This window comes from Triturus cristatus, chromosome 5_1 (assembly GCF_964204655.1).
Source record: "Triturus cristatus chromosome 5_1, aTriCri1.1, whole genome shotgun sequence".
NCBI lineage: Eukaryota > Metazoa > Chordata > Amphibia > Caudata > Salamandridae > Triturus > Triturus cristatus.
In genome coordinates this window covers 780,243,367-780,266,822 of record NC_140587.1, presented here as the reverse complement: position 1 = coordinate 780,266,822, position 23,456 = coordinate 780,243,367, and the positions used below count along the sequence as shown (strand labels likewise).

General features: G+C 45.7%; 1 protein-coding gene across 4 annotated transcripts in view; it reads right to left on the bottom strand.

Moving 5' to 3' along the window:
- Positions 1-23,456, bottom strand: part of ESCO1 (establishment of sister chromatid cohesion N-acetyltransferase 1) — a 226,426-nt gene that overhangs the window by 101,268 nt on the left and 101,702 nt on the right. For all 4 annotated transcript variants that reach the window (XM_085605782.1, XM_085605786.1, XM_085605784.1 and 1 more), the window contains one exon: positions 13,141-13,261. In XM_085605782.1, the coding sequence (XP_085461908.1) occupies positions 13,141-13,261 (121 nt within the window). The remainder of the gene's footprint in view (positions 1-13,140; positions 13,262-23,456) is intronic.

Genomic DNA, 23,456 nt, shown 5'->3' with positions numbered 1-23,456 from the left:
AAGTACACACATTATTGACATGAAATGGCTTTTATAGTACATACATTACAATGAAGCGAATACAGTAGGCGTAACAATTGATAAGGAAAATGACGATATATCTACGTAACCAAAAAATGGGTGTAATAAGGAGTGAAAAGGAACATAATTGGTTGTGATGTCATGTATAGGTGGATCTATAAGATAATACTTGGCATAGATGCGCGCGCAGCATTATGACGTGTGATTGACGTGTAACTAGGGGGTGAAGGGGACTTGACATTTAGCTCTACATGTGGAGACAAAAAGTCTGGGGGGTCAAGTCAACCTAATCCCAAATCATATCTAACATCCTATGTTTAAAGAACTATGTTATCCACAAAGGAAGGACTCTCGGACAGAATCTATTCTATACTGACTGTGCGTGAGTGTACAAGCGTCTAAGTGTCTACACTAAATGCGAGGGCATGAATCTTCCATAGTAACAGGGCTATGAATTACTTGTATTAAGACAGAGAAGCCGGGCCCTTTGCTTGGTAACTGGAAGAATGTTTACTTAAACTACTAGGCAGGAATGCATCGGCTGAGGGGGAAGCAGATAATTCGAAGGTGAAATACAGTTCTTGGCAGAGAATAGGCTGATGTCAGGCTTCATGAGCCGCGCAGAGAATGAGACAAAGTTCATGGTCACAGATGCAGGCTCAGACTGGAGCTTTCAGAGGCAGAAGGCAAGGAGAGTTTTGATGACAGAATCAGGGCCTACTTGCCTGGACTGTAAAATGGCATAAGTGAGCCATATAAAGCCGGTGGCCTTTTGTACTTAGGAATGGAATATCCGGCCTATTCATGGTGGATCTGACAGAGGACATGTTGACGGTGGACGCACATGTATTTGCGTCTTCATAACTGGAACTGGAGGGAACATACATGTACTTGTAACATGTACATAGAACCGTTGGGGTCCAAGATAGGGGACATAACTGACCAGAAAAATCCATATTTCCACAATCCAAGGGCATCTTAGCATTTTAACTCTATAGATTACAGTCTTACAGATATCTGGTGCAGTAGGAATCCAGCTGCAAGGGAAGGCACATGTATTACTTCACATCACGGCGCCTGGTCCAGACTGGACTATTGGCTGGTCACGGACGACATAGCCTCCCTGACCATGGACATCGTGCACCTACTGCGCACACTCTCGGACCATGCCCTGGTAACAGTGCGCTGGACCATACCACAGTCTCTACCCCGTGTGTTCAGCTGGTGACTCCTACCACACGCCTTGTTAGACGCAGCATTTAGGCAGGAAATCAGAATTGAGCTCACCCAGTTCTTTCCCACAAATGAAGGGTTGGTAGAATCTCCCTCGATCCTATGGGAAGCCTTTAAAGCACTTATAAGAGGTGTATGTATTGCTAAGCAATCAGGTGTTCTGAAATCCATAAGAGCAAAACTATCAAAGTTGGAACATGACATTCGGACTAGAGAACAGCTGTTCTTTCAAACAGGGGTATCTACACACCTTGCAACCATACAGGAGACAATATCAGAGTTCAGCGAGGAGGCAGACAGAGAGACCCGCTTCCTGGGGAGGAACGCTAAAGCACACAGTTATGGTGAGGGCGACAGGCCGGTTAAACGCGCTTAAACAGCATACATCCTCAACGTATATAGCTGAACTACTAGATGAGAACTTGACCCCTATCAGAGGACAACAAGCAACACACTGTAGGAAGCTGGCTCTGTATATACTATACCAAAGTGAGGTATAGTGTGCACAGAGTCCAGTGGAACCCCAAAGGTAGGCAGAGGTAAAGTTAGATAGCACCTAACTCTCTATTTGTGGTAGTGTGGTCGAGCCGTAAGGCAGTATCAGAGGACAGGACAGTATTAAGCATTTGTTGCACACACTCAGTCAGCAAAATTCACACACTCAAAGACAACTTCAGACCAATTGTTTTTCTATGAAAAGATTCTTTTAGTCATTTTGTTTTCTAGAACAAAGTAAGCCTGGCACAGGTAAGCAATAAATACTTTACAGTAGTAATGCAGTTTGTAACCATTGGATTTTAAATTATATATCCACTTTGTTTTGACTTACAGTATTTTTTCAGAGAAATGCAATGCTTTGTAAATACAATATATAGACGTGAATGGGGTTTTCAGTAAAATACCAGGTAAGTTACTTTTTAGATTACTTTTCTTACTCAGAGTAGTATACCTGGATACTACTCTGGGACATTTCCTGTAAACAGGTAAGTAAAATCGTTTTGGTTAAATAGTACAATTTTAAAGAATTTCTTTAGTTTTTCAAACTCCACACTCAAAAACATTTCCAAGAAAAACAGTCAATGTTATCCTAAGGAGGAAAATAGTGTTATCGGTTTTGAGGTAAGTATTTGGTAGTGGGAGTTGAGATTCTGGGGGTAGACTCAGGGGTCCCCCAGGGTCAAGGATGCACTCTTGTTACACCCTCAGCGGCACTAGGGCAGAAGGGAGCACAGTGCTGAGGCCCAATGTTATCCAATGAGGGATAAGGGGCCTCTGGTTGGTGGCTGCTGGCGAGCAGGCCAGAAGGTTGTGGGAGCCAAGCTACTGGTGTTAGGCTCAGGGCAAAAGGGTATCCTGTCTAGCACAAAAAGTGTACCTGCAGGGGCGGCTAGGTGCAGGGTGCTGGTTTGGCGTTGGGTGCCCTGTTTTCGGTTTTCAGCTGCAGGCTCAGTCCAGGAAGACTTCCAGGAGGAACCAACAGCTGGGCAGGTAAGTTGGAGGGCTCGGGGACGTAGGTGCACCTCGGGTTCTGTTCTCCAGGGCGCAAGGCGGCTGGATGCAGGGGTTTCTTTTGAGGTCAGATTTCACCTTACCGGGCCACTCACGGTTAGGGGGGGGGGGGGGGGGAGGGAGGGGTCTGCAGGTGATGTTGGGGAGTCCTGGAGGGGTCAACCCACGGTGGACTCGGACTCTGGAGCACTGGGGGACTTTGCTGGGACCAGTGGGCCACTCGAACTCAGGCTGTAGGAGACTGGTGCAGTGGTGCTTTCAGGCGTCGGGTTTCTTTTTCCTCAGCGGGCTCCGAGTCTTTCTTTGGTGTTTCTTCTGAACAGAGCTGCTGTTCACAGGAGATCCGGTCTTTGTTGAAGGCAGTCAGTCCTCCCAGGGGTTCTGGAGGTCGCTGGCTGCAGGACAAGACGATTTTATTGGCACAGGTTCTCTGGAAACTGCAGATGGGCCAGTAGGGCAGGGGCCATGTCAGTTGTTCTATGCAGTCTCCTCTGCTGGTCGTCTTCTTTTAGGTCTCGCCTGGCGTTGCAGCGCGCAAGCGATGCTCGCTTTGCGAGGGCTTCTTGGCATCAATATCCTTTAAGAAGTCAACTTTTGTCTCTGCCCTTAATTTCTATTCGTGTGCGTCATTTTGCGTCATTGCTTATGCTAAACGGAGTCTTCAAATTGTAACCGAGGCTTTTTAGTCCCTCCTGGTTACCACCCCGCCCACCCAGATTGGATCTTTTACTGGCGGCTTCACACGCTCTCCTTTAAAACACAGTTGGCACTCTTTTCTTTTCATTTTAAGCACCGTCCGCACGCTCATAATGGCCGCTCGGGCAGCCTCTCCTTGCCTCAGCCCCCCCACCCCCGCCTCGGAGCACATGTCCGCTCAGGGAGCCTCTCCTTGCTTCAGCCCCCCACCCCCTGCTTCAGAGCACACAGTTTTTTTATACAAAAGAACTGTTTAGTGTAAGCAAATTGTTTCAAGTGCGTATTTGAACTTTGATGGAGCTATACCTTTAATGTCAATTAATTCTTGTCTTCAGTCGTATGTTTCGCTATTGTTGAAGTGAGGATCTACTTTGGGCTTTTTGGTAGAACTTGTGCTTGTTTAGGTCGTTGTTTTCATTGGGGATTGTGCTTGTGTTAGATTTCAGACCTGGCATACGGCAGCGGAGGCACAGGCTGAGGGTTGAGAGCGGAGGATGGGGTAGTGTGTGTGAGCTGGAGAGACCTGCATGAGAGCCGCTGCCACCGTCTGGGGAAAGCCGTGACAGCAGTTGGAGAAGAGAGGGCAGGTGAGGAGGGAAAGCAGGGCTGAGCGCTGACAGTGAGGGTCGGCGCTGCTGACATGTTATCACGTATAGCAGGCATGCCTGAGCCACCGCCCGACATAGCCATCCCACACAGGCATAATTATCGCCCTCCATGAATACTGCGGATTCCGTTATCTCAGGCAGACATCTATTTCCCCCATTTCCTCTTCCAAACCAGCTATTATTCCCAGCACTCACCTCCTCTTTAATGCTTTCCTGCTCCTCCATTACTTGTTTGCTACTCACTGCAATTCCTTCATCGTGAAAGTCATAGGTGACATTTCACCCTGCCCCATTATCGTCCACTCGATTGGACACTCACGATCGTGTCAATTTGCATCTTCTTGTTTCCCACTACTATCACCATGCCTTAACACTTTTCATTGTTTGTCGACCTCTAATCACTCATTTTAAGCATTGGTATGTAAAATTGTGCCTCATTTAGAGGTGCCTCTTTGAAATACTCATCCAATAATCCATTAGGTAAATTTGTCTTCTGCAAGTACAGTATTTTTAATTTCGGTCTTATAGTCAGTGAGCCAACGTATACAATAATACGTGATCTAACTTAGCATTAAAACGCGAAGTCCAGCCTATTGAAAAAGTTCTGTTGAGGGCCACGGCTGCAATTTAGAATTTTACTATAAAGCTACATGTCGCAATATTAGGTTTTATAGTTGCTGTATCTGCTTATATACAATGGTCTGGATTCCAAAACTTTGGCACTGACAGCCATTGTGTCCTTGTGACAACAAGGTCCATACGTCGGTGCTAACCAATCCACCCCTCCCCGCAACACTGAGCTTCATGCAGTCAATTTTGTAATGTTGAAGAACCGATTAATGAAAGATTTCCCAGTGAGTAAGGATGTCATCTAACACTTCTAACACTCAATTGCCATGGCTTTGTATAAGTAACCAAAAAACTTGTAAATAACTATGTAAGTAACTTCGAAACGATTGCTTGTGGAAATCATACTTTCCAATTTAAACAGAGCACGTTTGATACAGGGGCATTTTACTGACACCTTTTTGGAATGTCAGATTATACTGATTTCCTAGAAGCAAAAAGATTTCTCATTCCAGAATGGCAAAAAAAGATTTTTAAATTATAACCATGGGTATTTATTATATGTAACAAGGTTTTAATTGTAGATTGAAATTAACTTTTCATTTTATAGTGCCTTTCCAGATTAGACAGCTAAACAGATAGAGCATATTATTGTGGTAGTTACCGGTTCGTCACTGATCCGGATTTGTTTTTCTAGAGCAGTGTGGGTTGGAACTTTAGGAAAACTTCTGTGTTCACTGCTCCCTATTGTTCTTATCGAAGTGTTTGCCTGATTATGGAGAGCAAAAACGAGCCCGTAATGTTATACGCCTGATTTAGTCTCATTTGAATAACCAAAATGTATTTGCTGATCTTAAAATTCTAGCTAGTAGTATTGGTGAAACATAGCAAGAATTACTTAATGTTCATTGTTGTATATTCATCCATTATTGCATCTTGAAATGTACCTTTGTCCATGCTACAAATATTACTCCTACTGTAAATACACAAGTAAACCTACTAATTTAAGTTTGTGGTCTAGGATTGGCTAATATTGGTATGTGGACAGTTTAAAATGTTACATTGCACTGAATGTTATTAGTTGGTCGCGACAAGAACACTAATACTCCACCCCTCCAACTGGTATTGAAGAAAAGAGCACAGCTTGGTGCCTAATGCCGTTTTACACCTTGCTTTGTGAAATATACCTCTATAAACTCTTAGATGTTATCCGGAAGATTTTTGTTGAATTTTGAACATGAACATTTTATCAGTGGTAATAATATTATTTGCAGTGCCAAACTTAAATAAGTATCCACTGAAGAATCACATTTTGCTTGGTTAAGATATTTTCTTAGGGACTGATGGGGGGTTGTAGTGGAAGGAGTGCATGGAGAGGAGTATCTTTGAGTGTTTGCATGCTTCTAGAATGACCCGAGAAGATGATCTGACAGGGGTCCTAAAATATTTGGGGATTGCAGCACACCCCTTAAGAAATGTAATTCTTAAGCATTGATGATTTGTGGGATTTATTTTGCAATTCTCATTTTGTACTTTGAGCTTCCAGTTTTTGTCAACCGCTTCTTAAAGCTGTGAAACTTCATGACTGATAGTGCCTAGTGGATACATTCTTTAAGGAGCAGTTTTCTGAATATGTCTTTCTCTGAGCAATGTATGCTGTGAGTTTTTTTAAATTTTTTTATTTAATTTGGGTCTATGCGCATTGCCACAGCAAAAACAGCCTTATGACTTCCTCAGTTCTCAGTAAGGAACTTTGACATTTGTTAAACAGCATACTTACCAATAGTTGACAGATATCGGGTTGGGTGAGGGCATTGATGTTTAAATCTGTTATGAGCATGATAAGAAATTGATTTGATATTAGTTTGTAGATGCTTAATTTCTACCATAAATGGATTCAGGGTACTAGTGACATAGCCACCACATAAATTATAGTGGCTTCAGAAGAGGTTGCATAAATCGATCATTTATTCCAGATGAGAAAACATAATTGGAATGCTTGTTAATACTTCGTTTCACGCAATCCTAAATTTTGATATTCCTTTTTATGACGGGCACATGCCAATGAGCTTTGCGGGGGGTCAACAGGGGGTAAAAGACATTGTCATTTACAACGCCATTTACTACGGCAATAGCTCTAAATTAAGCAAATGCGAGACCCATTGCATTTCCAATGCTTGTCTTCTTAGGTTGCGGGAATCTGCTTTCTTGGTTCAGGGCTGTCCCCTAAATACTGTATTTGGGGGGCGTTTCAGGAGTCCAAGGTCAGTAGCCAATGGGCTACTGACCTTAAGGTGACTACACCCTTGATGTGCTCACCCCACGTGGGGGAGTGAGCACAATCCCTAATCCTGATTGGGGAGTGCCTGCCATTTGCAAGATGGTGGGCACTGAAGAGTGGGCTTCACCTCTCCTCCCCCACCTGAGGGGTTGAATTGGCAGAGGTGGGCACAACTTCAGGGCTGGCTAGTTTTTCTCGCCTGTCTTCCCGCCGAAAAGGAGGGGAGACTCGAAAGGGGCCTGCACCTGATAGCAGGAGAGGCTGGGAGTCGCATTACAAAGGCTGCCAGGCCTTTGAAGCTCCCATGCCACAGATGGCTCTACCTGGCCTGGGGAGGTGTGAACACCTCCGCCCAGAAAAGGCTTTGTTTCTGGGCTCAGGGAGCAAAGGCTCCCACCCTAGGGGTCCAGAAACATGTCTTGTGGGGGCAGGCTGGTGTGTACCAGTCAGGGAACCCACCAGAGGCTGGTAGTTTTTCAGGGGGCATCTCTAAGATACCCTCTGTGTGCATTTTTCATTAAATCCCACACTGGCATCAGTGAGGATTTAATGTGCTGAGAAGTTTGATACCAAACTTCTCAGTTTTCAGTGTAGCCATTATGGTGCTTTGGAGTTCATAATGACAAGCTCCCAGCACCATATACTCTTAATAGCAGCACTGCACTTACAAGGTCTAAGAATAGACTTAGACACTGTAGGGGTACAGGGCTCATGCACCTTTACCCTCACCACTGGCATAGGGAACCCAGCTAGAGGGGTGACTGATCCATGCCAGGGCAGTGGGTTGTAGGCATGGCACACAGAGATGTGTGCCATGTCGACTCTTCACTTTGTTCTGCACTAAAAGACGCAGCCTGCAAGGGCAGTGTGTGTGTGTGTGTGTGTGTGTATAAAGGTACATGGCCTCCAAGGGTGGCACAATAAGTGCTGCAGCCCTTAGAGGTCTTCCCTGGTGCCCTGGGTACCATTTACCAGGGGCTGACCTGTGGCCAGAGATGCCAATTGGGTTAGTTTTGGGGAAAGAACACAGGCCCTGGGAACCTGATTGGCAGGGACCCAGGGCAAATCAAGTGAAAGTGCATCAGTAGTATGGCAAAAAGTGGGGGGGGGTTACTGCAACAGAAACCCACTTTCCTGCACACAGGCACACCTCACTAGCTTCTATTCCTCATTATATACAGCCACATACAGTCATGCAGAGTGCCCCTCACGCAGAACTGCTGAAATAATTAGACTCCATTGAACTGCTCCGGGTCAGCGAGGCCCACAGTGCGTATCTGGATGAGCCTTTCTCAGCGGAAGACATAGTACAAGTCATTAATGGCCTGCCAAGTGACAAGGCTCCAGGGCTAGATGGGCTGACGACCTAGTTTCAGAAGACCTATGCGGTAGAGCACGCACCCAGTTTGCTAGCAGTATATCAAGAATCCCTAGATCATGTTTCCTTGCCACCCACAATGAGGAACAGTGATTATCTCCCTCCTAAAACCGGACAAGGCAGCCAATCTCAGTGATTCATACGGACCAATCTCTCTAATCAACGTGGATGTTAAAATTCTTGCCAAACTACTTGCTAATAGATTACAGCCGCTCCTACCGCTAATAGCCAGGCCAGACCAGTCTGGCTTCATTCCAGGCAGATCCACAGCACATAACCTACATACCTTCTTCGCTGCTGTCCACCAGAGTGATCCTAAACTGCCAGCCATCGCTGCATTTCTCAACGCTACTAAGGCGTTTGACTCCCTTGAATGGCCATTCTTGTTTACTATACTGCCCAGACTAGGATTCAGCTTCAAGGTCATCAAGCTCATTGGTTTGCTCTACACTGAGCCCACAGCTCGTTTAAGAGCAAACGGTCTGATATCGGAGCCATTCCCTATAACACGTGGAACCAGGCAGGGTTGCCCTGTCTCGCCGCTGCTATTCGCGGTGGCGATGGAACCTCTTGCGGCCAGAATACACCAACACCACACTACTGGAGGACTAGGGTTCACAGACAGAAGTCTCATTATTTCAATGTATGCTGATATTACACTGTACATCCGAAAACCAGATGAAAATTTAAATCTGGTGTTGCAGGAAATTCTCCAATTTGGTGGAATGTCCGACATAAAAGTCAACTGGTCTAAATCGTCACTCCTGCCCTTAACATACGCCCCACTAGAAACCGAACTAGAATTCCCGCTTACATGAGCTGATGGTGCGGTAAATATTTGGGTGTGTGGCTGAGCAGATACACGCAAGAAATCTGGAGCATGAACTTTGGTCCAGCTCTTGGATTGGCTGGAGCTAAAATCAAAAGTTTGGTCCACACTACCGCTGTCCTTGGCTGGAAGAATAGCTATAACAAATAATGATCGTCCTCCCCAAGCTCCTGTATCTATTTGCAAATATCCCCATTCCCCTAGCTCAAAGCTTTCTTCAAATCTCTTCGTTCCATTGTAATAGCCTTGGTATGGGCCGGGAAGCAGCCGCAGGTGGGTTGGGAACTGCTGACACATCCGCTCTCACGGCGAGAGCTGTGTGCTCCGGACCTCAGACTTTATGCCCTGTGTGCACAGGCCCAATACCTCCATTTCTGGGTGCATCCCATCCCATTTCAACCGCTCATGGCAATTGAAAAAGATGTGGCGGACCCCGTCCCCCTACATGTTGCATTATATAAGCCCTACAGCAGAACAACCAGAGAAGTGAACACAGTCGAGACATTGCGCTGGGCCTGGGAGGGTCTAAGGAAGCGCATTGTAACACCATTTCTATATGCACCCTCCCCACCACTTGCATATCACCCACTCTTCCCTCCCCTTCAAGAAAAAGGTACTATTGTACGCACCCGTACCATGGGCCTAACCACATTGGGGGGGACCTATACCCACAGGATACATTCCTGGAAACACGGCAGAGTCCAGAAGGTACTCCAGTACCTATTTTAGAATTACACCTGTATTATCAACTCCGAGCTACCTGTAGAACACTGCACCCTTCCTTTCCATCAGCTCCTACCACAATGATGCCACTAGAGCACATACTCATCACCCCGTCTCCTCATAAACTGATCACCAGATTATACAACCAAACAGACATACACCCCCATTCCCGTCCCAAAGGCCCCGGCATAGTGGAGGGCGGATCTAAATGACTCACCTATGGACGAACAATGGGCGTTTTGCTGCCCCCATCTTAGAAATCTAAACCCAAACTATAGGTTGAGACTTATTCATTTTAAATGTATACACAGGGTGTATCGCACCCCCTGCAACTACACAAAATAGGACTGCGCCCAGACGCAAACTGTTGGAAATGTAAGCAAGAAGATGCAGATTTTCTTCATGTCGCATGGACCTGCCCATCCATATCCATATTCTGGAAGGGGGTATACGCAATTATTCACACGGTCACAGGGGTCCCACTGAATTGCACACCGCTGGTGGTCCTCATGGGATACGTAGAGGACTTCCCCTTGGATAAACACCGACAAGCGGCTATTATGCTGCTACTTGCTAAGCGAAGACTGGCCATACATTGAGGCGCCCCTGGGTACCCCAAAATAAATACCTGGGTCCGGGACGTCTCCTACTGTCAGGAGCAACTGGCTGCGTTCTGGGAGCTTATGCCTATGGCATCCCGCCCGAAAGATATTTGGGAGCCATTCGTGACCTGGCTCAGGGAGAAAGACATGGTAACACCAGACGCTTCCGCATCAGCCACAGACACATAATCACTAACACAATCACACTGGTCGACCTATTACACACCTTCACTTGCACGCACCTCCCACAGGTGCTGCACATCCAATTCTGTCGAACTCTTGTGGCAAATATATTGTTATATCCTTGTTTGCGATAAATGTAATGCCCGACAAAGGTCATTGGTCTAAGAAATTACCTCAAAGCACTGTAATTATGCACTGTTCAAGTCAAATTTAACGTACATGACATTGGAAATGCAATTATTCTAAGTGATGTAACTTAGCCTTGTTTTAACTGACCGACTGCTATTTTATATAAAGCTGTGTACCTGTAGTGGAAATGCATAGTTTGATGCTGGCTAAATGTCTGTAATACTGATATGTCTGAATAAAACAAACAAAAAAACAAATGGTTTCCAAATTCTGACTGAACAAGGTCATAGCTTGTCCAAGGTGGTAAGGGGGAATGAAAATTGATGCGAGGCAGGAAATAGCGAACACGAAATGTGGAAGGTCTATGGTCCAAATGCCGTAATATTGGCGTGGAGAGAATCCTGGGGGCAGAGGAGGCGAGGCGTTGTACGATGCCGCTGGAGTACACCAGCTGAAGGGCTAGGCAGCGGTAGAGCTGTCTGTCTAGGCAGATTGGACTCTGGCTCAATAGCGACACCCACATGGGGGGTCCTACTTGCTGAGATATCTATCGAAGAGACTAGGAGTCTGCAACATCATGGATTTCAATTGCTCCTACTTGAGTACTGTAGGGGACAGGGGTGTGAGAGGACGTGAGGAGCCTTAGTTTTCTAAGTGTTTTCAGTTTATTCTTTTCCAGTTATTCATGTAAAATCTTTCAAATAAAGAGGTTTAAAAAACAGTGACAAATAGTATTGGACTGTTTTGCAGCATTTGTACAGTACATCATGTTTTACGTTTGTGCGTTTGCCATGGTGTATCATACAACAGTACACTGTACTCCCATGTAAACCAAGGGAGTCATGAATATACAGCACATACTACATGTATCTGCCTCGCATCCTGTATGCATTGCATTTTCTACCTCGATTTCAAAACCTCTGAGTGCAGTCACAAGTAATATGTTCCCGGATTCACGCTCCTCCTTGCCTGGTTTGGCTATGCTGTACAACCAAAATCATAACGAACCATCTACTGTGATGATTTGGTTGCATTTTTGGCGCTTTTTTGTGGTTTTGCACGTGATTACCACTTGTTAGACGTCAAGGTACATTTAGGAGTGATTTTGGTGTTTTGCATCAATTTGCTATTTGCAATTGCTGTGCAGACTGAAATTTTGCAATTTAGTATTAACAATTTTCATTGGCATTTTGCGATGCATTTCTGTTTGCTATGCAATGTTTGAAGCGGACACTTTTGGCCAGTTGTACAATCAGTTTGCAAAACTTTTGTATATCTGCCCCATGTTTATCTCAGGTATGAGTCAGCGGCTAAATTGTGATTTTTTATATTTGGCTACTGCAACAAAACCAGTGGTCACAGGTGACCGATAAAATAGTTTAAGTAATCTAAAAATGTAAAAGTATAGCAAAAAAGGCATGCAGTATGAACAGATACTAGTCTCTTTATTTACAAGATATACCACAGCTAGTGTACAAACAAGATTGTGGGAGCACTCACACAGAGCAGCAAATAACTTGTCTGGGGTGTTGCCATGAGTACGGCCCCAAGCACTGTAGTAGATGCATTCCTTGCTTATTTAGTATTCAATCTTCATTCAGTAGTAAAATACTAACCAATTTACAGTGAGGTATTATTTAATTTAACAAGTTAGCACAGAAACTTTTAATTTGATAAAATAACAAAATATTTCCCAAATATAATAAGCGTGTCGATGTTTCAACCCCAATGCAAAACTAGAAAGGGATCTTTGTCAGGTTTGTAATATGTTCAATATCTTCAAGCCACCAATAAAAACTAAGACAGTTGTGACCAAGAATTCCACAAAAATGTAAGAAATCAGAACCATGAGTTTAGATAAAAGGCTAATTGTATCAAAACATTAGTAACAAATAGGTCTACAAGGCTGGTCACACAGATACATGGTGGAGGATGATCACTGCTTCAATTAGTAATTCACCAGGCACAAATCTGACTTCTATTCTCGGGTTCAGTGAAGGAATACATGCCCAGTCCAGACCTAAGCTTATACCACCATATTTTAGACTGATAATTTTACATAAAGATGATGGGTTACCCATCCCAGTATCTTTACCTTGCAGAACATTTGGACTACTAAGACATTGTAATGAGGGTCTTAACTGAGTAGTATCACATTACCAGTGCAGTGGGCGTTTTAATGCTTTTTTAGAATTTTTTTGTAAAGCAGTTACAAATCAATCAAAATTATACTTTTGAAAGTATTCCAGGATGCCTCTGATCCCAGTAAGAATATCCTATTGGCTATCACTTAAAGTAGAAAATCTGACAGAACTGCAATCTGGACGTCTGCTTCAGAGAACCTATTTGTAAACATCAGCCAAAAGTGGTATTAAACTTACGATAATAAGCTGGTTATCGCCATCTTTTACAGCTTCCTTTAGTTTCTTAACTTCTTTCTGAAGATTTTCTTCAGATGGCATAACACTGTTTGCTGCTGCAGAAGGATTGATCAAGGGCACCCTTTAACACAGAGAAAACCAAGTCAAAGCATGAGTAGGAAAAATAATTTGCCACTCCCCAACAGATAAAGTCCACACAGGTCACATTTGATCCTAAATCTGAATCACAAATGTAAAGAAGCATTTACAAATGCAGTAAGGTTTGCTTTGTCCAGCCCTCTACCCAAAACCTTGGCAATAGCAAAAGCATTTTACCTTGAGCTTAGGAGAGGTTAGCTAAGCATGAGCACGAACGCACCTATTACATATGTTCACTCATACTGGACTTTCTCTTAGCATGTCTGAACATTAATGTACTCAAATAATTTACATTTGTGGCTCCATCATACTGTGGCTGTCCACATTATTCTAGGGACTACTTTCCTTGTGTCAGGGCCAGCCTATTTCCAGTGACCGCGTGCTGTGAAGAATTACTACCATTGTGCCAGAGCCTGCAATTTACCAGGAATTACCACGATTGTGCAACAGTGAGAATTCTGCCAGGAACTGAGCCCATAGTGCTAGGAATAGAATGTTAACAGGAATTACCATTATTGTACCAAGACCAGCATGTTGCCAAGGATTACCACCATCACCCTATGGCCAGCAGTTTACCAAGAACTCCACAATTACGCCAGTGCCTGAATGCGGATAGGGAAAACCATCACAAAGGTGTAGAATTCCTATTGCCCGACTTCCAGGACAAAACGGTTTGGGACTAGGACAACAAGTTTTCAAGTTTATATTGACCAAGGACCTGTAGTACAAGCCCTGTGGTTGACAGTTTACAGTACAAATGCATGGATCTGTGAAAAGGGATTGCCAGCCACTTAGGCAAGTGTTTGCATCTATAAGTATAAGATGTTCAAACTTGTATATCTGATTCATTAATGAAAAGCCTTATTACTAAGGCCTGTACTCTTAAGTAAAAGGTGTTAGCACATCTTGCATTCTTGACAGTTATGCCAATATAAAAACATTTACTAATGTTGCAAATGTAACAATTTGAGGCAATTTGTAATGTTCCCAGACTTGTATCTACTTAAATACAAACACACGCACGAAAGCAAGATGAATGATTAATTACTTTCAAAATCAAAAAGTACTAAAAAATGCATCATGAAAAAAAGCTTTGATTTATAAACTATTGAACAACTTTAAGACATTATTTAGAAAAATGTGTTTGACAAATTCCAATATAAAAAATAATAATATAATAATGGAGAACCAGTGTAAAACTATTATGGGCAAGGGTAAAATAAAAATGTTGTGGACCGATTCTTAAAGTATGAGAACTGAAGAAGAAACAAGAGCATGATGAAATTATAGAGGATTACGTATTTGCTCTTAAAAGCATGCTCTTACATGTAAATTTTGCAATTTACATGCTGATTTCTTACGAGCCAAATTATTATGATGTGAAAATAAAGCTGGTCAGGCAAGATTGTGGATTCATGGGGACTCAGAGTTGAAGGAAGTCACAGCAATTGTGTGTACAGCTGAAGTATCCAGGAAAAGTGCTAAAGCTATTGTGTGTGATAAGAATATAATTAGTAAAAAGGTTGTAAATAGAGAAGGGCACAACAAAAATAAAAGCAGAGAGGATGCAAGAAAAAAATGATTCTAAACAGGCATTCATCTACCAGAAAAACAGAGATATAAAGACAAAGAATGATTAGATGAAATGTTACTGATATTGTAGTAAGGAACACCTTGTATATTTCAAAATGTGCCCCGCTGTGAACCAGAAGTGGTCCTTTGCCGGTAATAAAGGCCACTTTGCAAGAGTTTGCAAGCGTAACAAGAGTAAGGTAAAAGTCATGAGGGAATGTAGAACACTTTCTGATTCTTAAAAGTATAGTACTGATTCTGATATGAACAATGACTATCCTTAGCACGGAGAACAATTAGGGGTGTGAACTAAGTGCAAAGTTTAGGAATAAACCAGTTTGTAGAATCAAACAGTAGAAATAAGGGAAGATATCTATTAGGATTATTAGAATATTATTCAAAATGTATTAAGAATTTTGGAGAGAAAACGTTTTCAATGAGACAATTAATGAAGGGTAAATGCAAGTGTGAATGGTCAAACAAGTGTCAACAAGAGCTGTTGAATCCCCGGATGCCCAGACTCTGATGCGTCATAGTGAATATTTGGCTAAAACCATCTCGGACCATAACCCTTGCATGGGGGTGCTGCAGTGGTCTAGACAGCGGCAGGCGATACCCACGTGGCGCTTAAACCCCTTGTTGCTGGAGGACCCGGTTTTCCGGGCTGAGGTTAGCGGCTGCATAGAGCAGTACTTTAGGACTAACTCGGATACGGCGTCGACCTGGGCGACGGAATGGGATGCGTTCAAGGCGGTGGTTCGGGGAGTTTGTATATCGTCCACCGCTGGCGTGCGGAAGACTTTGCTGAAGGAGGTGGCGGGGGCGGAGGCCCAACTGCGGATGGCTGAGCGCGCGCATCAGGCTGGGGAGGGCGAGCTGCCTGCGGTTGTGGAGGCGCGTGAGGGCGTGGCGGTGTATGTAGAGAAGCTTCGCTGCTTTGATCATAAGGATTACCTTGCCCGGGCGCATGCGGAACGAGATAAGGTGGGATCTCTGCTGGCATGGTTGGCGTCCTCGACGGCCCGCGGTACCCCTATATTATCTCTGGTCGAGGCAGGGGGGATCCCGGTCTATTCTCAGACGGGGATCAATAAGCAGTTTGCCAGTTATTATGCAGGGCTGTATGACAGTACCATGCAGGGGGAACCTGAAGGCTTGGCCGAGTTTCTGGTGGCGGCTCGCTTACCCCGGCTGGACCCGGAGAGCGAGAAGGACCTCGGGGTGCTATATCGCTGGGCGAGATTCGCGCAGCGATTAAGCATATGGCCAGGCGAAAGACCCCGGGAGCGGACGGTTTGCCCATTGAGTTCTATGCTGCTTGCCCGGATCTGCTGGCGCCACAGCTGCAAGTCCTCTACGGCGAGGCTTGGCGGCTTGGGCGCTTACCGGCAATTGTGCTGCCCCTGTTGAAGCCGGGAGGGGAGGCCGGCGCACGCACGGCGTACCGCCCGCTCTCCATGTTGACGGTGGATTACAAAATCTTGAGTAAAATCTTGGCGTCGCGCCTGTTGACTCATATGACCGCCTTGATCCACCCGGATCAGGCGGGCTTTATCCCTCGGCGTAATACGGCCACGTCGGTGCGACGTTTGCTGCGGGTGATGGAGCTGGACCGGGACATATATCCGGAGGCCTGCACACTGTCGGTTGATATCGAAAAGGCCTTTGATAGTGTAGAGTGGCCCTATTTATGTCGAGTGCTGCGGGCTTTTGGCCTGGGGGACGGCTTTGTGCGCTGGACCACCTTGCTCTATAACGAGGCTACGGCCCGGGTGAAGACGGGGGCTACCATTTCGGCCTCCTACCCGGTGCGGAGGGGGACGAGGCAGGGTTGCTCGCTCTCCCCCTTATTGTTCGCCCTGGCTATTGAACCACTGGCGGCGCATGCCCGACTGGGGCGTTCTTATGCAGGCGTTCACTTGAGGGGGGACGCCCACTATATCTCTCTGTATGCTGATGATCTGCTGATGTTTTTGGCGGATGCCGAGGGCGCACTGCGTGGGGCAACTGCCTTGTTGGAGGCCTTTGGACGCCTGTCCGGGCTCAAGGTCAACTGGGGCAAGACATGCTTGTTCCCGCTGGGGCCGGGCGGGCGGGCCCCCCAGTCGCTGGGAGTGGTCCGATGGGAAGGGGGCTGCCTGCGATATTTGGGGGTTAACATCTACCACACCCAGCCGGACTTGCTGGAGGGGAATATTGGCAGAGCCATTCGCGGCTTGCGGGGTAGCATGAGTTTCTGGAGTACGCTCCCACGTTCGTGTGCCGGGAGGGTGGCGCTGTCGAAGATGGTGGCGTTGCCACGACTCCTCTTTCGCACCCTACCTATATGGATACCTGCGTCGTACTTCACACGGCTCAGGGCAATGTCCACGGGCTTCATTTGGGGCTCAGGGAGAAGGCGGGTGGCTTTGACCACCCTGCGGCGGCCGAGAGCAGTGGGGGGCCTGGCAGTCCCGGACTTCGAGTGGTACTATCTGGCGGCCCGACTCCAGTGGCTTACGCAGGCGGTTGCCAGGGAGTACAGGGGCCCGGAGGACCCACAGGGCAGGTTGATTCCGCGGCATGTGCTAGCCTTCATAGTCTTACAGCAGAGGCTGGACCTTGCCCTGCTTACTTTGGAAGAGCGTACACTCCGGCTGTGCTGGAACCGGTGCCAGCGGAGGGCGGCGATAACTCGCCCCTATGTCCCGGAGATTCCTTTGGGAATGTGTACGGCGTTCCCGCATGGGGGCGATTGGTCTGGGCTGGCTGTTTGGGAGGAGTTGGGCGTACCGATGGTGGGCGACTTATTCAGGGAGGGGGTGCTGCTGCCCTTCCAGGAGTTGCAGGACTCCTACGGGCTCCCACGTGGGGACTTTTTACTTCACGCGGCCCTTGTAGCGAGCCTTCAGCGGCACTGGAATGCGGGGCTCTCGGAGCCACCGATCGCTGCAGGTTGCCAATATGTAGTGATGGCGGCGGGAACGTCCAAGGCAATTACTTGTCTCTACCGCAGACTGTCGTCGGAAGGCCTACCGCCCCTTGCCGCCTTGAGGGGCAAGTGGGAATTGGACCTTGAGAAGCCGATCCCCGAGACTACCTGGACCACGTTGGTGCGGCGGGCCTGGAAGGGAACGCGCAATGCCCGGTTCCAGTTGGTTCAATTTTTTACGTTGCACAGGGCGTATTTGACGCCGGTTAAAATATTGCAATATTTTGGGGGTGCGCACTCTCAATGCCCACGGTGCGGAAGAGAGGGTGCTGATTTTCGTCACATGTTTTGGTCCTGCGTTCCGTTGGGCGACTATTGGGCAGAGGTTATGGATTGCCTAAATCAGGTGACGGACCGCGTTATTGACCCAGACCTGGGGGCCTGTTTACTACTTTGGTTCCCACACACCCGCCGGACGAAGGTCACTAGCAAGTTTTACGACTTAGGGTTGATAATGGCCAAGAGGGAACTGACTATGCACTGGAAGTCCAGGACGGGGCCTAGCTTCTTGCGGTGGAGGGCGGCATTTGCGCGATGGGCGGGGGCTGAGGGTACGCTCCGGTTGCAATTAGCTCTTCGGAGGGATGACGAGAAGGCGCTGGCGACGGCCCGTGCGTGGGAGGCGCTGGTGGTGGAACTTCAGGGGCTGATGTCTGACAACGGGAGAGAGGGGGACTCCTCTGGCGGGCAGGAGGAGGCGGTGAACGGGGAGTAGAAGGGGAGTAGTAGCCAGCGCTGGAAGCAAGGGTGTGGCTGGGCACGAGGGAAAGCCATGGTTCTCTAGAGGAGGTTGAGCACCCATGTCTGATTTATAGCAGGGAAGGGGCACATCAGGAGCGAGGAGAAAGGCAGGGGGCACACTGACATGGGGTGGGGAGGGAGGGCCCGTATGGGCTGGAAGTTCATTCTCCCGAATATTGGCTGGTAACTCTGTATGTGCAATACCTTCTTTGACCGGGGAGATAGCGGGGTTTGTACTGAGTTGATGCTATGAAAACAATAAAAAATGTTTCAACAAAAAAAACAAGAGCTGTTGAAGATAAAAGATGATCTGTGCAATGCCAGCCTCGTTCAAGAGCTTTATTCTTCCTTACAATCTATTTTAACCACAGACACTAGTTGTAAGGGGTTAGGTGCAGTTTTGTGCCAGGTGGATAAGGATGGGAAGGAAGTGACACATGCATTTGCCTCAAGGACAGTGACACCCCCGGAAACAAGGTATTCAGTCATTAAAAGGGAATCATTGGACGTGGTATGCGGCATAGAACATTTTAGACTATTTGGGGTTCAAATGTCATTGCAAGATGTGATCAGAAACCTTTGACTCATTTATTGACCACAAAAGGGTTACTGAATGCCACTCCTAAGACTGCAACATTTTCAATAAGACTATTGGATTATAACTATACTGTACAGTACGTTCATGGTTTTAAAAACAAAGATTCAGATTGTTTGTGCAGATTGCCGCCAGCTGTGGAGGAGAGTGTTATGGAAGCCTTGGAAGATTTCAGTGTGGCATGGATGGGAAATGATGTTGGGAAAGGTATTGCGAAGGAAGAATGGGAAATTGAGAGCAAGGAAGATGAACAAATGATCAGAGTATGCGAAGAATGGGCGGCCCGACAAGCTTCCACTAGACTTTTGCACTAAGTATTTTTGGGCAGTACAACAAAGAACTTTCACTGGAGGAGGGATTGTTACTTAGAGAATCAAAAATAAATCTTCCAGTAGGTTTGAGAAAAAGGATTAAGAATTGTGTCACGAAGGACACCTGGGTATACTGAAGTGCAGAAGAAGAGGGAAGGATTTTTTGGGGCTGCCTGGGTTGGATAAGAAGTGGATATTCTGGTTAGAACATGTGGAGAGTGTGAGGGGGTGGATAAGTCATAAATCACTCTGAAACCACCACTTTGTCCTGTAAAAATTCTCAAAATGGCTTGAGAAATGGTGAATATTTATATAATCGACCCTGTGGTTGAGTCAGATAGTGAGTGGATATTAGTTATAGCACACATGGATTCTTTTTCAAAATAGCCTGAAATTAAATTTGTGGGGTCTGCGGATACATTTGCAATTGTGAAATTCTTGGATGAGATATTCTGCAGAGGTGGTTTGTCAAAGAAGATAATTTCAGGTAATCGGCCACGGTTTACTGCAGTTAAACAGTTTGTGGAGAGAAATAAATAGTATTACTCACAAAGTAACTTTAGTATATCATCCTGAAGAGAATGTTGAAATTGAGTAATTCAACAGGTATAAAAGGAACCTCGCAGTTAGCAAGGAAGAGTAATTTTAATTGGAATAGAGAAGTGGAGAAAATGGTCTGGGCATATCGGATCACTCCAACATTATCAGGATATAGCCCATTTTCGATCACGAGAGGGAGGACTCCCTTTAAAAAGGATAATCAAAGTTCGATGGTGAAGAGTAAAATTATTGAATCATCACCTGAGATGGTAAAAAGCAATATTTTGAAGGCACAGCGGAAGAGCAAGAAATCATATGATGGAAGGAGTGTGAAGGAATGTAAATTGGAGGTGGGTGACTGGGTATGAGTTAAGAAACCAGGAAAGGTGTGCAAGGGAGATGAAGTGTTTTCAGAACCCTTGAAGGTTGTGGAAGTATTTACTAATTCTGCATGGTTAAGTGATGGAAGAGTGAGGCATTTAAGTAGGATGGCATTGTGTAAGCAAGATTGTGAAGTTGTGAGAAAGGAGGGTGATGTTAAAGTTTTACGTGGTTGACAGAGGAAACTGCTCAGAAGGGTGGAGACTATTGTGATGTTAGTCAACTAGATTTATCGGGTGATGCTGATTAACCACAACCCGAGTTATCTTGTGATAATCATCCCACTAACAGTTCCAGTGGTAAACATAAGAGCAAATATGGATGGGTCATTGTGAAACCCTCACTTGAATGACTTTGTTAACACGTGATGTTTTCCACTTGTAAATTAGTAAGTAGTATAGCATCTTATCTTTTCATTGTTAAGTCAGAATTTTATTATGCCGAGAGATGTGTTGTGTATTACTCATTTTTTAGGCTCATGCATGTGGTTCTGTGTTCTGGTTCTTTATAGAATGTCAGTTTAAATAGTGTCAGTTAACTGGTACCTGAGGAGCAACTGTGTCTCTCCGAGGCTACAATAAAGTCTCTTCAAAACTGTTCATGAGACTCCTTTACAATGTGGTTTTCTCCACGGGGAGAGGTAGTTCAAGGACCTCCACAGCCATCCACTGCCATAAATGACGCCACCTCTGCCAATAGCGGCCCTGAAGGGCATTCTAATTCCACCTCTGGTAAGTTATCAAGCCCAATGGTGTTTTGGAGAGCCAGGTAACCTCCAGCATCTGTTTCCAGTAGGAGAAAGAAAGTTGGCTGTCTCACTGTTGCCATCATCATCCCCAATGATATCTGGCATCCATCCTGTAGTAGTATTTTTTTCTAGGCGATGGCATGTACAGAGTCCTCCATGGTGCTTCATCCACCAGCCTCTACAATTGGCTCCTTGAGAGCACGAGAATGGCTTTGGTCTTCAGGATTGACGACATAGCTAGTGTCGGTACTTGAGATGGCGCTAGAGCAGATGCCACTGAAATTGCTACTGGTTGGGCTTTCCACACAGATGTGGCGGGGGATTGAGCCAATAGGGAATCCTAAAGAGGTTGCCTGGCACCAGGGGGGGGCAGTACCAGGGAAGGACCATCTATGGGTCTACACCCACATGTCTCGAAGGTTCCATGGGACCCGAAGGGGCACCAGCGGCAACTGGGGAATAGTGAAACAACACCAAAATTGCTGGTGTGAAACCCATTATCTATGCTAGGAGCTCTGGGAACGCCAAAGGAGATATTGGATTTGCAGCTGGAGTCGGCACTAGGGCTAGTATTGAATCTGACGCAGTGGTGACTTCACTAGCTCCAGTTCTAATGAAGAGAATGGTGCTGTAGTCAGGGAGTGATGCAATGACCTACTCTAGGAGCTGGATACTTTCAGCCAAAGAATCATTTCTGCTGGGTTTATTGTACCTTCCTTTGTTGTCCTTCGACAACACTTGATTGTAGGACTTGGACGAAGGGGAAGATAGGGAATCGCAAGCGAAACCTGGAAGACCGATACTTGACCTGGAGGTTATTGTGATCGTGCCATAAAGACTCACCTACCTTAATGGCCTTAAAACTGTGTGACCACTGAGGACTCTTGAGTAGTTCTTAGGCCTCAAGGAGGACAGACAGACTTTGTGATGGTCCAAAATGGACAATTATCCATGGCAAGAAAGTCAGGGCTTGACTCTTAACTATTTTTGGCAGAGAATGCCTGTCTAACACTATAAATCTTGATTCATTTTGTGGACAATGCTTCAAGGAGAGCCACTCTGGAACTGAAATGAAGGGCACAGAAAAAAGGAACAGATGCCAGCCTGCTGGCGTGATGCTTTATGGCTCTGGTGGAGTCCTGTCCATTGAGGAACAGACTGGCATCTGTTGAGAATTCCCAAAATAACAGCAGATAGAAGTATCAATCAGAAAAGTGAGATAATATTTGCAGTCTCATCTAGGTCAGATTGTAAGCATCCATGAGATACAGTTTTTTTTACATATCTTGGCCATAAGGACTTGATACATTGGGATATAGATCAAAGGTAGGCACATGTTCTTGATTGCACAATTAGTGTGCCGTTCCAATTATTTCAACTAGCTTTCAGCAATGCACTTCTTCAACTACATAATTTCTTCATCACAACACGTACAAATGCATCACGTTAATAGTTTTTTTCCTTTTGTCACATCTATTGTGCATTCCTAAGATTAATACAGTTGAAGGAACTTTAAACTATATATGGGACAAAAAATATGCCCTTGTATTCGACTAAAACAGGAGTGCCATCCTTTGTGTTTTTTTTATTTCATGTTGTTTGAGTGTTTGGTCCACAAGCTGTAGACGGCCCTGAACTCAAAGTGCTCACTGCCACATCCTGTCCCCAATGACACCTATGAACACAACTGATAAGGAATATGCTAATAACCAGTATGCATCTGTTCTTGGCATGTAGAGCTGCAGAGCCACACACTTAGGATAAGATCGCCATCTGGTGTTGGGCTCGGATGATTGCAGGTTGTTGTTGTCTTCGGAAGAAGCCTTTTGGTCACGAGATAGGTGACTCCTCCTCTGGACAACAGTGCGCATGGGCATCCACTCCATCCTCAGATTGTTTTTCGCCATGATGGGAAATGATGGAGTGTATAAGAAGAAAGAGAAAGGATGTCCATGTGTAGTGTCTAATTAAGACAATGCTGGAACAGATACAGGTCTCGGGGAGGCGGGTGGGCGTGTGTGGCTCTGCAGCTCTACATGCCAAGAACAGGTGCATACTGGTAAGTAGCATATTCCGTTCGAGGCATATGAGCTGTAGATCACACACTTAGGATAGACTATATAGCAGTGTCTCCCCTAGCGGTGGTCACCTGTATCTGTTGCAGCAGTTTGGAATAGAGTTTTTAGGACAGCTTGGCCTACTGAAGCTTGTTGTTTGGATTGCACATCAACACAGTAATGTTTAGTGAAGCTGTGTGTGGTAGACCATGTGGCTGCTTTGCAAATGTCTTCTAAGGGAATGTTCCCTAAGAATGCCATG